Source organism: Triturus cristatus, chromosome 4_2, assembly GCF_964204655.1.
Source record: "Triturus cristatus chromosome 4_2, aTriCri1.1, whole genome shotgun sequence".
In the NCBI taxonomy this organism is placed as follows: Eukaryota; Metazoa; Chordata; class Amphibia; order Caudata; family Salamandridae; genus Triturus; species Triturus cristatus.
Genome location: NC_140586.1, coordinates 286,285,934 through 286,299,228, shown reverse-complemented (window position 1 = coordinate 286,299,228; position 13,295 = coordinate 286,285,934). Strand labels below are relative to the sequence as shown.

Sequence of the window (13,295 nt, the reverse complement as noted above, 5' to 3'; positions counted from 1 at the left end):
AAGGTAGAGTCTTGGGGTTGGGACCACAGGCACTAGCGTCCTCCAGGATCATTCGTTTATTAAGCCTTTTCTTGGTGCTCCAGAGCCACCAGGCAGTGAGGTCTTAAGAATGTTGGGGGCAATACATTTTGGGTCCCCCTGTTTGCAACTTTACTGCCCATGTTCTGATATTTTTTTTGATAACCAATTTCATTGAGAGTTTTGCAGCAAGACATATAGTACACAAAGCAAAAACTGCATAAGGGCAATGACATTGCAGGAACTGACATCAGTATAGCAAAACAGCATGGGATCACAATGACAGTCCATAACGGTTACACCATTTCCTCCATATTCGGTCGTATATCTGAGGACAGCCACGAGCCACAAAGAACGGCTTTTCCTGATGTGCACACCAGTCCACCCCCTTATGCCAGCACCCGTTGGTCGGTGGTGCCTGCCATTTTCTGCTAATTCAAGCTCATGTGATGCCATAAACTTTCAGAAATGGGGTTCACCCAAAAAAGTTAAAATAGATCTTTCCAGGGCCCCCCAAAAACTTATTTAGATGCAATTGGGCAAAGAGAAAGACTCGTAGGTATAGGTAGACAGAGGAGAGGCGTTGAGATATGGAAATAGATAAGTGTGCTACATAATGTTTACTTTCCCAGGGCTCCCCTTGTAAGGTGGGGGCTTTGAGCAGTAGCCAACGTTGCCCATGCCTTAAAAAAATGTCACCCACCAAAGACACACTAGAACTCCCTCTTTACTGGACAGTCTAAACTCCTGCTTGGCCAGGTAGACTCTTTCCCTCTCTCAGCAGCCATGTAAGCTTCTCGGCACTTCAGGGGAGGTACACCGCTCCTTTAGTAAGAGTTCCAGACTTTAGATGAGGTGCCTCACCTTTGGGAGCCTGGCTGTCTAGCATTCACCAGCCCTGGTTGCACAGCATCCCAACCATACTTCCTTGGTCATAGAGGAAGTGGAACTGGAACAATAGGGGTGGTTTGGGCCAGACATTTACACAAACCAGAGATGTGCATCCATGGTCTAAAAATGAAGAAATAGTTCTGGGCAGTACTTTCAAGTGTCCTTTTCAGGCTATTCTCCAGACAGACACAGCATGTGTGTAGAGTGATGCTTTACACAACACGGCTGTCTCCACCTTGATGCATGCACAACATAGGCAGAGGAATGATGGTTCTGTACCTGGCAGTCATCAGCCCAATGAAAGAGTAATCTGGAAAGAAAAGGCCAGCTTTATCTATTAGATTCCTCACCTTTAACAAGAGCCTTGAGTCCCACCCTTCACATCTACCACAACCATCAACCAAATGGCAGTGTTCAGGAAGACTAATTATGGATCATCTAAATGAGCTCCGTCTTCAATACCCTAACTGCAGTGTCTTCGTCTAGCTGTTAGAATATAGGCAATAAGCTTCATTGTGGAGTAAAGTCCTCACCATCCAACTTGTGCAAGGCCCGGGGCACCCAAAATGTCTCCCTCCATTACTCTGGGTCATTCGCGCACACAATGCTTGCGGTACATTGTGCAGACACTCGAAAACCATCTGGAGCAGAACTTCACATTGGTAGGTCTCCACTAAAGTGAAACACATAAAAATGTTGGTTGCTCTATTAATCCTTAAAAACCTTGTACGCTACCACCACTGCTATATGTACAACCTACATCAGGGACAGTATGTAAATCTACAACAGGGACAGTAGTCCACCGTTACAAATGAAGGCATGCTTGGTGCTCCCCTTCGGGTCACAGGATAAGTCCAAGACCGCTCACTCACACACAGGCCTACACCTCCTTGCGCACACAGGTTAGTGCGATACCAGGCCCAAAAATTAAAATGTCAGGATACCAGTCGGCAGGGGAACAAGTCCATTTAGCATGCAGGGGAAATTCCCACCCCAAAAAACTCATTATACATTCACTCATGATCCCTCACACAAAACACTCATGTAACCACAAAGTACCACAACTCAAATAAGTCCAAGGGCTTCCAAGGGGGAGCACTGAGCTAGACAACACCAATACCTTAAGTCAATTTGCTTACGGCTGCCCACTTACGCAAAACATTACAAAACAACAGCTTCTCATGCCCACATCCACACCCTAAACAACAAAGTGAGCAATACCAAAAATAGACTGTTGAAAACCTTGTGCTCCTCAGTTCCTCCAACTTGGAAGTGGCCTTCGATATTTAAAAAACTGCAACATCACAAACTCCACAATCTTACAACAACCACATCGTAATCCCTTGCACATACAACACCAACATTCTTCTGCATTCAGACTCCCAGTACAAACTAAAAAGCTAGTAGGCATTTTCTCGTCAGTTTTGAGTGCCAACAGACAGTTGGCATAATGGCTGATGCACAGCATACAAGCAGAAACAATGAATCTCCTCTTCACCCTATCTTCAGGAAAACACATCATCCCCTGCATGGCTCTCAGCATAGCTAGCGCCAACATTTCAGTTCCATGTGGAAAGTGACTGCATAAAATGGCTTCCAATCCCCTCCTACTAAAATATCAACCACACAAATCTCAATACACACATTTCAACTACTCTCATATTACTAACTCGGACTCACTTTACATCCAAGGCAGGACTCTTATTTTACTATTGCAACTCCAGTCCTAGCATGTTTGTGAGCAAGCAGTTGATAATAGCTTTGGGCACATGTACAGGTATTTCTGATCAAAGATTTTTTTTTATTGTTTTATCAACTTTCATGTTACTAACATTGCAAAATCTTGCTGACTCTCCACTGAAGTGGTCTGACTACGTTGTAGCCCTTTGACTGTCTAGTGACTTCCTGTAATTCTTCTAACTAGAAGATTGTGCATAGGTACCCTTGTATGTAATTCAGAAGAGGGCGCATATACTAGATATGTCTGGATGATGGTGTAAGATATTACAGGCATCATCGTAGTTATGTGCTTGCTGCTGACATTTAATGTAACCTATAGCTCCCAATTATGTCTGGCAGAGTGGACTAAGTTAACTTTCTACAGTCTGCAACATTTAATTTCCTAATACTAGCACCTGTTACTTATAGAACTATAAAACTAAAGGAGTGGTAGAAAATGCTATACAAGTTTTCAGGCTGGAATCTCACTGAAACAGGACTGTATTCTACATCAGTCCGCCCCTACTTTAACCTGCTCAGACACTAATTGAGCACACTGCTTCCACTTGGTTTTTTACCAGACCAAGAAACTGGATACCAATAACAGGCTTATCCTTCTTAAGGTACCAAGAAGGTTCAATAAAATAGAAAAGCATGCAGAATAGTATTCCCCAGAAGGCAAGCAAGAGCATGTCTTCAGGAGTGGCTTATCCCAAGAATGGTATTAAGATGCTAAGGATAGCAGATGGGGAAAGAATGGAAAGGCATCATGTAGAATATGTGGGCCTCGGAGTCCTCATTGGTTATCAATTTCTATTTTTCAACAGCAGCGATTCTTACCTTGTATCTTTTCAACTTCTGGTTTTCTTCCTCGATAAACAGCTGGTACTTTCTGACTTCAGACTGAAGGGAACTGACAAGGGCACTGCTTTGATCTGTGTCCATTGGCTCTTCCTAATTAGAAGCACCAGAGAAATATCAGTCTAGCCACAAGATTACGAGGGTACATTGAAACATTAAACACTAGGATGCCAAAAGAGGGTGTGCAGAAACAGATTTCTAAAGAAAAAGATGTGAATACCTCAAGCCGACATACAATTAGGGAAGAAACAAAATAGGGACTGCACTGGTAAGTTTTGACCTTAATAAGAAAAAGTTAATTACCTTTAAGAAGTTTCTTACCTGTAGTGTTTCTCCAACGCAGGAATCTTTACTGAATTTCTGAAAATCACAGACTCATTATAGGATCCACAACAGTATTAACATGAGAAAATAAAATCTAATTTTAAAGTACACCTATCTCAATTAAAAGCTATTATTTTAATTACATTTTATGTAACAGATTTCTAAACTGCACAGCTAGGTCTACATGCGTAAAAATTATTCTAACCTATGTATTTAGGGCTGCAGGCTAATATAGGTATCTCATAACGCATAGCCCACGGAGAAATTCTCGGTTCATCTCGACATGCATAGCGATATATAGCTTTTGTATGTTGCTAGCTATCCAACCAATCGATCCCTTGATTCCCGGGGGAAGAGGGACAATTGATTCCTATGTCAAGAACCAGTATTGCAGATCAGAATCCCTATCTTCTTCATTATACGATCTGTGCTGTAATTCATGAACACTGGTTTTCACGCTCCTTCCACTTAAGCCCCAGTGGCCTCACATGGGCTACGACCCACAGACAGTCAGTCATCTGTCCGCCTGGGAAGTCGAGTGAACAACTCCCAGGCTTAGGATCAAACATAGCCTGCAGCAGTGCAAGGGGTTACTTCCCCTTCGCAGGAAGCCACCTGGGTTGTTAGACCAAAGGGTGAGTTTCAATGAGAGGTCACCTTTGATGGGCTAACAGTGATAACACTCCGAGGGGCTGCCTTTTGCACCTGTAGACCAGCTGGAGACAGAGTCAGAGAGCGGAAAACCTGTCTCCAAACCGGTTTTCCTGAGGGCGTGTAGCTCCCAGGTAGCCACACCTCTATAGTGGGCTACTGAGTTCCTATCATCCAAGAAATGGTCCCGACATCTTGAAAGTGGCCAGAATGGTGATCTATGGGTTTGCCAGATGCTACACATTGCCAGAAAGTCATCACCAAGAGGGAGGGGCCCATTAGCTTGTGCCCAACGTGGTCCCATCAGGGCACTTTAACAGAAGAAATAGAGTACCCCGGGCACCCTGGACTCAATAACGCTGGATTTGAAATAAGGACTGAAGGACTGCTCTGCTGCCCTTGGAACTGCACAAAGAGGCTGCACAGTCTGCTGGACTGCACCTGCTGCACTTTGGGCTAGCGAAGTCTGGACTAGGACTGTGATTCCTAGCTCGGGGTAAAGTTGATCACCAGCACAAGATTAAAGAAGTGACTCAGTCTGCTGAGACCCTGGAACCAGCTCCAGGGGCAAAAGAGTTAAAGAAGCGCAAACTGGCAAGTTACTAGAAACTGGAGAAGATTCACTTCTGGCTGCCGCTTGGTGCGCCACAAGAGACTGATCCTTGACAACCAAAAGTGGCACCAGAGTCAGCAAGACCCAGCAGTACCGTCAGAGTCCAGATGAGTAGCCCAAGAGGGACACTAGCCCCTACTAAAGGATTTAGTTCTAACCCTTTTGTTCCGAGACCGGTAGCTCAGCTGCAACCGGCCTTCTACTGTCTCGAACAGGACTTCGTGGGACCCCGACCTCTGTGGTCAGTATCCCCACATCACCCATGGAGCGAAGAATCACCACAAAGGCACCCCTGACGACTGCACAGAAACCGGAGCATTTTGAGGATGACACCGCTCTAGTGGAGTGAGCTCTCACTGGTGACTGCAAAGGCTTGTTCGCCTTTTGATGGCAGAAGGCGATGGCTGCTGAAACCCAACGTGCAATGGTTGGTTTTGTAACTGGACGCCCCTTGTGAAACCGTCCATAAGCTATGAAGAGCTGGTCGGATTTTCGAAAAGAAGCTGTTCTGCTGATGTAGAACTTTAAACACCGTTTCACATCCAGGGAATGTAACCTTTGCTCCGCAGGTGTTTGAGGATTAGCAAAGAAAGTCTTTAAGATGACTGGTTCATTCATATGAAAATCTGCAGGCACCTTAGGCAAGAATGTTGGATTAGTGCATAATACTACAGAATCTGGTTTGAACTGTAGGAAAGGAGGATTGATAGTAAAAGTGTGGATGTCACTGACACGACGTGAAGACGTTAGTGCTAGAAGAAGAGCCACCTTCCATGTCAGATATTTCAAATCGACCTTATGTATTGGTTCGAACGGTGGTCTCATTAATTGTGACAACACGATGTTAAGGTGCCACAATGGAGGAGGGCATCTAACAGGTGGAAATTTACGAAACAACCCTTTGAAGAATTGATTAATTATCCTTGAAGAACAAAGGGAAGTTGAACCATCCTGACGGAAACGCGAAATTGCCGCCAGAAAAACTCTCAAAGTTGCATGAGAAAGTCCGGACTTAGCCAATTGTAAGAAGAACAGCAGCAATTGTTCTGGTGTAGAGTGAATTGGATGAACCCCAGTAGATGCACACCAATTGCAGAATCTCCTCCATTTCAACTTGTACGTTTTCACCGTAGAAGGGGCCCTCGCCTGAGCCAAGATGTTTCTACAGTCCTGTGGAATGTCTAGATGGGCAAATTCACAGTGCTCAGGTTCCAAGCTGATAAGCTCAGTGATGAGGGATTCGGATGACAAATTTTCCCCCTTGCTCATTGTAAGTAGATCTGCACGGGGATGTAGAAGGATTGGTTCGCATTGGGAAAGTAGGAGCAGCTCCGAAAACTATGCCTGTCGAGGCCATCGTGGGGCTATGAGCAGTAGATGGCAGGGCTGCCTCCGCATCTTCCACAGCACTCGCGGTACGAGAGGGATTGGGGGAAAAGCGTAGGCAAACAGATTGCACCAGTTCATCAAAAGGGCATTGCCCTGTGACCCTTGATGGGGATGCCAGCTTTCATAATCTCGGCATTTCCGGTTCTCCGGTGGCAAAGAGATCCAGCTGTGGACGACCCCATCGTCGAAATATCATCTCTAGAGTTGGCTGATGTAACTCCCATTCGTGGGTCGACGAGGAGGACCTGCTCAGGGAATCCGCTAGGATATTGGATACCCCTGGTAGATTAACTGCTGCAATCGTGATGCGATGGTCGAGAGACCAATCCCAGATCGACTGCGCTAGTCGAGACAGTTTCGGAGATTTTGTTCCGCCCTGCTTGTTGATGTAGTGCATGCAGGTGGTATTGTCCGTCTGTATTAGGACTGTTTCTCCTTGGATTAAAGGAAGGAATGACTTGAGAGCTGGAAATATAGCCATGAGTTCCAACCTGTTGATGTGCCAGGTTTTTTGACACATCGTCCACTTCCCCTTTACTGAAAGATCCTCCAAATGAGCACCCCATCCTTCTAGAGAGGCGTCTGTTGTTATTGTCATGTCTGGCACTACCGACAGAAATGAAATTCCTTTTTTTTAATTCAATGGTTGTGTCCACCATTTGAGTGCCGAGTCCATACGGTCGGACGTTTACAACGTCGTTGAACGACCCAGTAACTTGATGCCATTGGACGTCTAGTTCCTCCTGTATGGGGCGTGTCTTTAACCTGCAATGAGGGATCAAGGCAATGCACGATGACGCCATCCCCAGAAATGACTTTAATAGTCTTACTGAAACGGACTTTTTTGATCTTAGAAGGGACACTAGTCGAAGAATCCTTTGAAGACGGTCTTGGGAGAGAAACGCCTTCGTTGACACTGTATCCAGTGTTGCTCCTAGAAATTCCCTGCGATGAGAGGGCTGTAGATGGGACTTTATGGCATTTATTGATAGTCCTAAGGAGCGAAACACATCCTGACAAAGGCGTGTGTCCCGTAGAAGTTGATTTTCTGATTGTGATTTTAGGAGACAGTCTAGATATGGGAAGATTTGAACACCCTGGAGACGTAGGAAAGCTACCACAGGAGCGAGCACTTTTGTGAACACTTGCGGGGCAGATCGTAGACCGAATGGTAACACCTTGAACTGGAAATCCTTTCGACCTACTCGAAAGCGTAGAAATTACCGATGTCGATGTAGTATGGGGATATGAAAGTATGCATCTTGGAGGTCGATAGTCGCCATGAAATCTCCTTGTGAGAGTAAACGCAAGATCTCGACAAGCGTCCACATACGAAAAGATTGTTTCTTTAGATACTTGTTGAGGGCCCTCAGATCTAGTATTGGCCTCCATTCCCCATTCTTCTTTGTGATAAGGAAGAATCGGGAATAAAATCCTTTACCTCTTTGAGATCTTGGTAACACTTCTATGGCTCCCTTGCGTATTAACAGTTGAACTTGATAAAAAAGTTCTTTGAGATGCGCCGGCGGTGGTCCGGTAGGTGGCGTGGGTGGGGGAAATTCGATGAACTCTAGCGTGTGACCTCTTTCTACAATGTCCAGAACCCAACGGTCCTTTGTTATGGAGGACCATTGAGAACAGCACAGTGAGATTCGACCTCCAATTTTCTGGGAGGGACACAAGTCATTGTCTTTTAGAATTGGAACCTCTGTACGAGGATTTTCCTCTGTAATTCTTGGAAGACTGCTGCCGAGAGGACTGTTGCTGGTTGTAGGTATACCGATTGGAACCCTGGTTGTATGGCCGATATTGATTGCTTCCTCTTCGAAAATTAGAGGAGGTGCCGCGTCCGCGTGCACCCCGAAATGGCTGCTTTCGAAATTGCAGTGTACCTAGAGAGCGAGCAGGCTCTGTATCTTTTTTGATCGATTGGAGAGCTTCATCCACATGATCTCCGAATAAAGTTTCTCCATCGTATGCCATATCTAATATTTTTGCCTGCACTTCCTGGCGAAAAGATGTTGAGCGTAACCAACCTTGTCTGCGCAATACCGCAGCTCCAGCGAGTTGGCGGAAACCTGTACAGGCGATGTCCACTGCACAGTCGATTATTTCTGCAGATGTACTCTCTCCCTCTTGAAGAAGCTTCACAGCTTCATTCCTAGATGCCTCAGGTAACATCTCAACCAACGCCGCTATATCTGCCCATATTTGACGGTCGTAGCGACCTAAAATGGCTAAGGCATTAGCCGCTCTTACAGTAGTGGAAGCCATTGAGGAAAATTTTCGCCCTATGGCATCCATGCGACGTCCATCACGATCAGGTGGTGCAGTGATTGTAGATGCAGGGTTTCTAGCTCGACGTTGCGCAGCCTGTGTAATTACAGAATCTGGTTTCGACTGACCAGTGAGGCATGCTGGAGCTCCTACTGGAGATTTATACTTTTTCTCCAACCTAGGTACCTGTGCCGGAAGGCTATTTGGTGTCTTCATTATCTTTTTGCCCTCATCCCAAATGAATTCGATAATGGGGATTGTATGGGTCTGCTTGTAAGGTTGATTCTTAAAGTCATAAAGAAAACAATCCTCTTCTCTATGTTCCGTTGTTAATTTGAATCGTTGGGCTGCTCTATCCATCAACTGGTGAAAACTTGCAATGTCGACAGGTGGTGAGTCTCCAGGTGCTACAGGAGAGGGAGATGGTGTTTGGGCATGGTAGTCATCCCACTCCGCCATATCATCATCATCACCATCGCCACCATCATCCAGGATCTCACCATCTTCCTTGTCTTGAGGAACTTCCTCATCACTGTCATGATGAATTAATGTTCGAGCTGATGACTGTCTCAGCGGAACTGAAGGTGTTATAACTGGTACTGGTTCCGACACAGGTGTTGGCACCACTGGAACAGCAGGAACCACAGATTCTTGTGGTGATAAAGGAAAACGCCGATTATAATCATCCAGCATGAGTTGGAGATTTGTAATAAGCGACAATGGTAACGTCGCAGTTTGTCCTTCCGTAGCAATTTCTTCCTGATAAAAACGTTCCTCATCCTCACTAATTTCATCCTGGCATTTTATTATTAAATCCGATGGACTGTGTGCTGTTCCGAACGATTCAGGTAAACCTTCTCCTGACTCTTGATCTGAATCAGTTGCGAACAATGGTGAAGGAAGTTGGGAATCATCTAAAAGTAGGACCTCACCAGACATTCTGTTGACCACTTGGAGGCAATGGCAACAAAGGTACAGCGGCAAAGGACAAAGTAGTCGCTGAAGACGCGGAAGAAATATTTGTATTCATTGACTTCTGCGCAGAAGTTGCTCTTTTAATCTTTATCTTCACCGACGAGATTGCCGTCGACGGAGTCGAAAGCACAGAGGCCTCTGTCGACATCTTCGTAGATGGAACCGCCGACGGAGCCGTCGTCGACAGAGCCGTAGTCGACGGAGCCGTCGTCGACGGAGCCGTCGTCGACGGAGCTGTCGTCGACTGGAACGACGACGAGGTCTTCTTTTTCTTCGTCGACGGAGCACTCGACGCATGAATCGACGACGTAAGCAACAGATTTTGCAGTCTTCGTCGACGACGATGGTAGTGTCGACGAGATCATCTTAGTCGACGACGATGCAATGGGCAACACTGACGACACAGTCTTTATAGTACTGATAATCATCGTCGACGACGACAACAACGTCGACGGGACCGCCGTCGACGACCTTGATGCTGACGTCGTCAGAGTCACCGTCGACGAGCAGGAAATGGCGGATTTCGTCGTCGGAAGTTTCGTCGACGATGAAGCCAGTTTTTTACCAGAAAACTGGGAAGTCGATGCCTCAGCAGCCTGAGAACTATGTCTCGTGGGCGAGATCGCAGCAGCCATGGAAGAGGACATGGCAGATGTCATAGACAGAGACATTTTCTTCTTCTTAAGGAAAGGAGAAGGAAGATCTTGTACACTGCTGCGTTTTGAGGCTGTGTGGGAACGGCCAGAAGTAAAGCTTTCTACGTCAGAAACCACTTCATGCTTATCTTTCAGTCTCTGGATCCACAACAAGAGACGGCCTTCCCTGTCTTTTAAGAGTTTTTGTAGAAAAAGTTCTACAGAATTTACATTTACCCACTTCATGATCCGGGTAAAGACAGTAAATACACTTACTGTGTGGGTCTTCTGAATATAAATGTAGCTTTCCACAAGAGGAACAAGGTCTAAACAGAGACTTCTTACTTGAAGACATGCTGAAGAGAAAAAACTGAGCAGAGCTCAGGGAGACTCCCTTTCACACGACGTGCAGTAGAAAATCTGAGGTGAGGAGCTCTGAGGAGAAGGTTCATAGAGGGGAGCTGATGCCTGATTGGCTGTAGTTTGGACCAACATAATGACAGATAGACTGCGAATGTCTTTTTTCTCTCTTCATGTATCTCTATGGAGATTTCATATAGGGACATTCTTCATGTTTATCACCTACTTATCTCTCTGTTTTTATATGATTACTGGTATATATGTATGTATATGTATATATTTTTACTGTATATATTGCTATATTATTTACCGTGGGACTCCCACTCCGACGACGGGGAATATTCAAGCATGTGAATCTATGAAAGACACCCCAATACTAGAGAAATTAACCTTTCCCTCGAGAGTCATCTTCTACGTGGAAGAACCTGGAAAGGCCATCTGCATTGGTATGGGTGGTCCCAGGTCTCTGTTCCACTGTAAAGTCCATTTCCTGTAGGGAGATTGACCACTCTATCAGTTTGGAGTTTTCACCTTTCATCTGTTGTAACCATCTGAGAGGCATGTGGTCTGTCTGAACTAGGAAGTGAATGTCAAACAGGTATGGCCTCAGCTTCTTCAGGGCCCAGACCACAGCAAAGGCTTCCCTTTCTATGGCACTCCAACGCTGCTTCCTGGGGAATAGTCTCCTGCTTATGAAAGCAACACATTGGTCATGTCCCTCATCATTTGTTTGGGCTAGGACTGCACATATCCCATGCTCAGAGGCATCTGTCTGCACAATGATTTGCTAGTAGTAATCTGGAGCTTTCGGGACTGGTGCGGAGCACATTGCATTCTTCAGAATGTCAAAAGTCTTTAGAAAGCTCACTGTCCAGTTCACTTTCTTGGGCATCTTCTTGGAGGTGAGTTCGGGGCGGGGGGTCACCATGGACCCATAATCCATCACAAACCTCCTGTAATACTCAATTAAGCCAAGGAATGCCCTGACTTGGGTCTGGGTTGTTGGAGCTTCCCAGTTCAGAATGGTCTGGATCTTGTGTTGGAGTGGCTGAACTTGGCCCCCACCTATCAGGTGACCCAAGTATACAAATCTTCCCTGCCCTTTCTGGCACTTGCTAGCCTGGATAGTGAGGCCTGCACTTCAGAGCCTCAAGGAACTTCCCAAGGTGGATCAGGTAGTCCTGCCAGGTGGAGCTATAGATAGCGATAGCATTTAGAAAGCTGCACTATAGGATTCCAATCCAGCAATGCCTTTGTTCACCAACCTCTTAGAGGCGGAAGGCATTCTTCAATCCAAAGGGCATCACAATAAACTGGAAGTGCTCATCTGAAGTGGAAAAGGCAGATTTTTCTTTGGCTCCAGGAGTCCGAACTCTGTGCCAGTACCCTGATGTGAGATCAAAGGTACTCAGACACTTGGCTGCTCCTAGCCTGCCAATCTATTAATATGCTCTAGGAATTGGATGTGCATCAGTCTGTGACAGTGTTGAGCTCCCTATAGTCCACGCAAAACCTAATTTCTTTCTTTTCACCCTTGGAGAGAGGTTTGGGGACTAAGACAACTAGGCTGGCCCAGGGGCTCTCTGAGGGTTCAATGACACACAATTCCAGCATCTTGCTTACGTCAGCTTGGATGCTCTCTGACATGATCAGACTGCCTGTAAATTTTGACAGGTAGGCTGTCAGTGTTCACATCATGGGTACACCAGCTAGTCTGACCAAGGGTCAAACAAGAGCTCAGCATACTAATGGAGCGAGTACTTGCCTGCTGTTGGTCAGTGAGGGTGTCTGATGTCACATGTACTCAAAATGGCATCCCTGTTCACTTGTAATATCTAAGAATCGACTTAAGACATCACAGAGGCATATCTGATCATGCAGATATGTCCACACATGTAGTATAGTGCACCCTGCCTCAGGGCTATAGGGCCTGCTGTAAGGGTGACTGGCCGATACTACATGCAGTGTCTCTAGGCACGGCACACAGGAGGTGTGCCATGTCGGGTCTTAATTTTTCCTCTGCAGCATGACACACAGCCTGCAATGGCAGTTTGCATGTTGATCCTGAGGGTCTCTTAGGGTGGCGCCATACTTTCTGAAACCCTTCAAGACCCTTTTTAGCTTCCCTGTCTTAGGCACCAGGGGTACCATTTCTAGGTACCTACAGGGGGAGATACAGTTATTGCCAATTGGCGGAACAACTGTACAGTTTTAGGGAAAGATCTGCTACTGGAGACCTGGATAGCAGGAACCCAGTGCACTTCTGTCAAAATTGCATCAGATATCAGGCAAAAAGTTGGGAGACCATGTCAAAGAGGGGCACTTTCCTACAATCATTGATCAATAATTTCCCAGCAAATGTTGCAGTGATATTATCAAGCAACTGTGCATGGCGGGGGCACGAGTATTAATTACCTTAGGGCACGGGTTTGTTGTTTGAGGAGATAACTGCTGAGTTTCTATGGTTTTCTAAACCCAACTATAACGTCACTGCAACCTTTGTGTTAGACACCCCCCCCCCCCCCCCCCCCCCCCCGGAGTGGTTCCCAAAACCTATTTTAAGCAGCTGAAGGGACAACTGG

At 45.9% G+C, this 13,295-nt stretch overlaps 1 protein-coding gene across 4 annotated transcripts in view; it reads right to left on the bottom strand.

Annotated features, from left to right (window-relative positions):
- UCHL5 (ubiquitin C-terminal hydrolase L5) overlaps positions 1 to 13,295 on the bottom strand; it is a 161,420-nt gene that overhangs the window by 29,902 nt on the left and 118,223 nt on the right. For 2 of the 4 annotated variants that reach the window (XM_085601537.1, XM_085601535.1), the window contains 2 exons: positions 3,811 to 3,849; positions 3,469 to 3,582 (listed from right to left, as the gene is read on the bottom strand). In XM_085601537.1, coding sequence (XP_085457663.1) covers positions 3,469 to 3,582; positions 3,811 to 3,849 — 153 coding nt within the window. The remainder of the gene's footprint in view (positions 1 to 3,468; positions 3,583 to 3,810; positions 3,850 to 13,295) is intronic. The other 2 variants (XM_085601536.1, XM_085601538.1) reach the window with 1 other exon arrangement.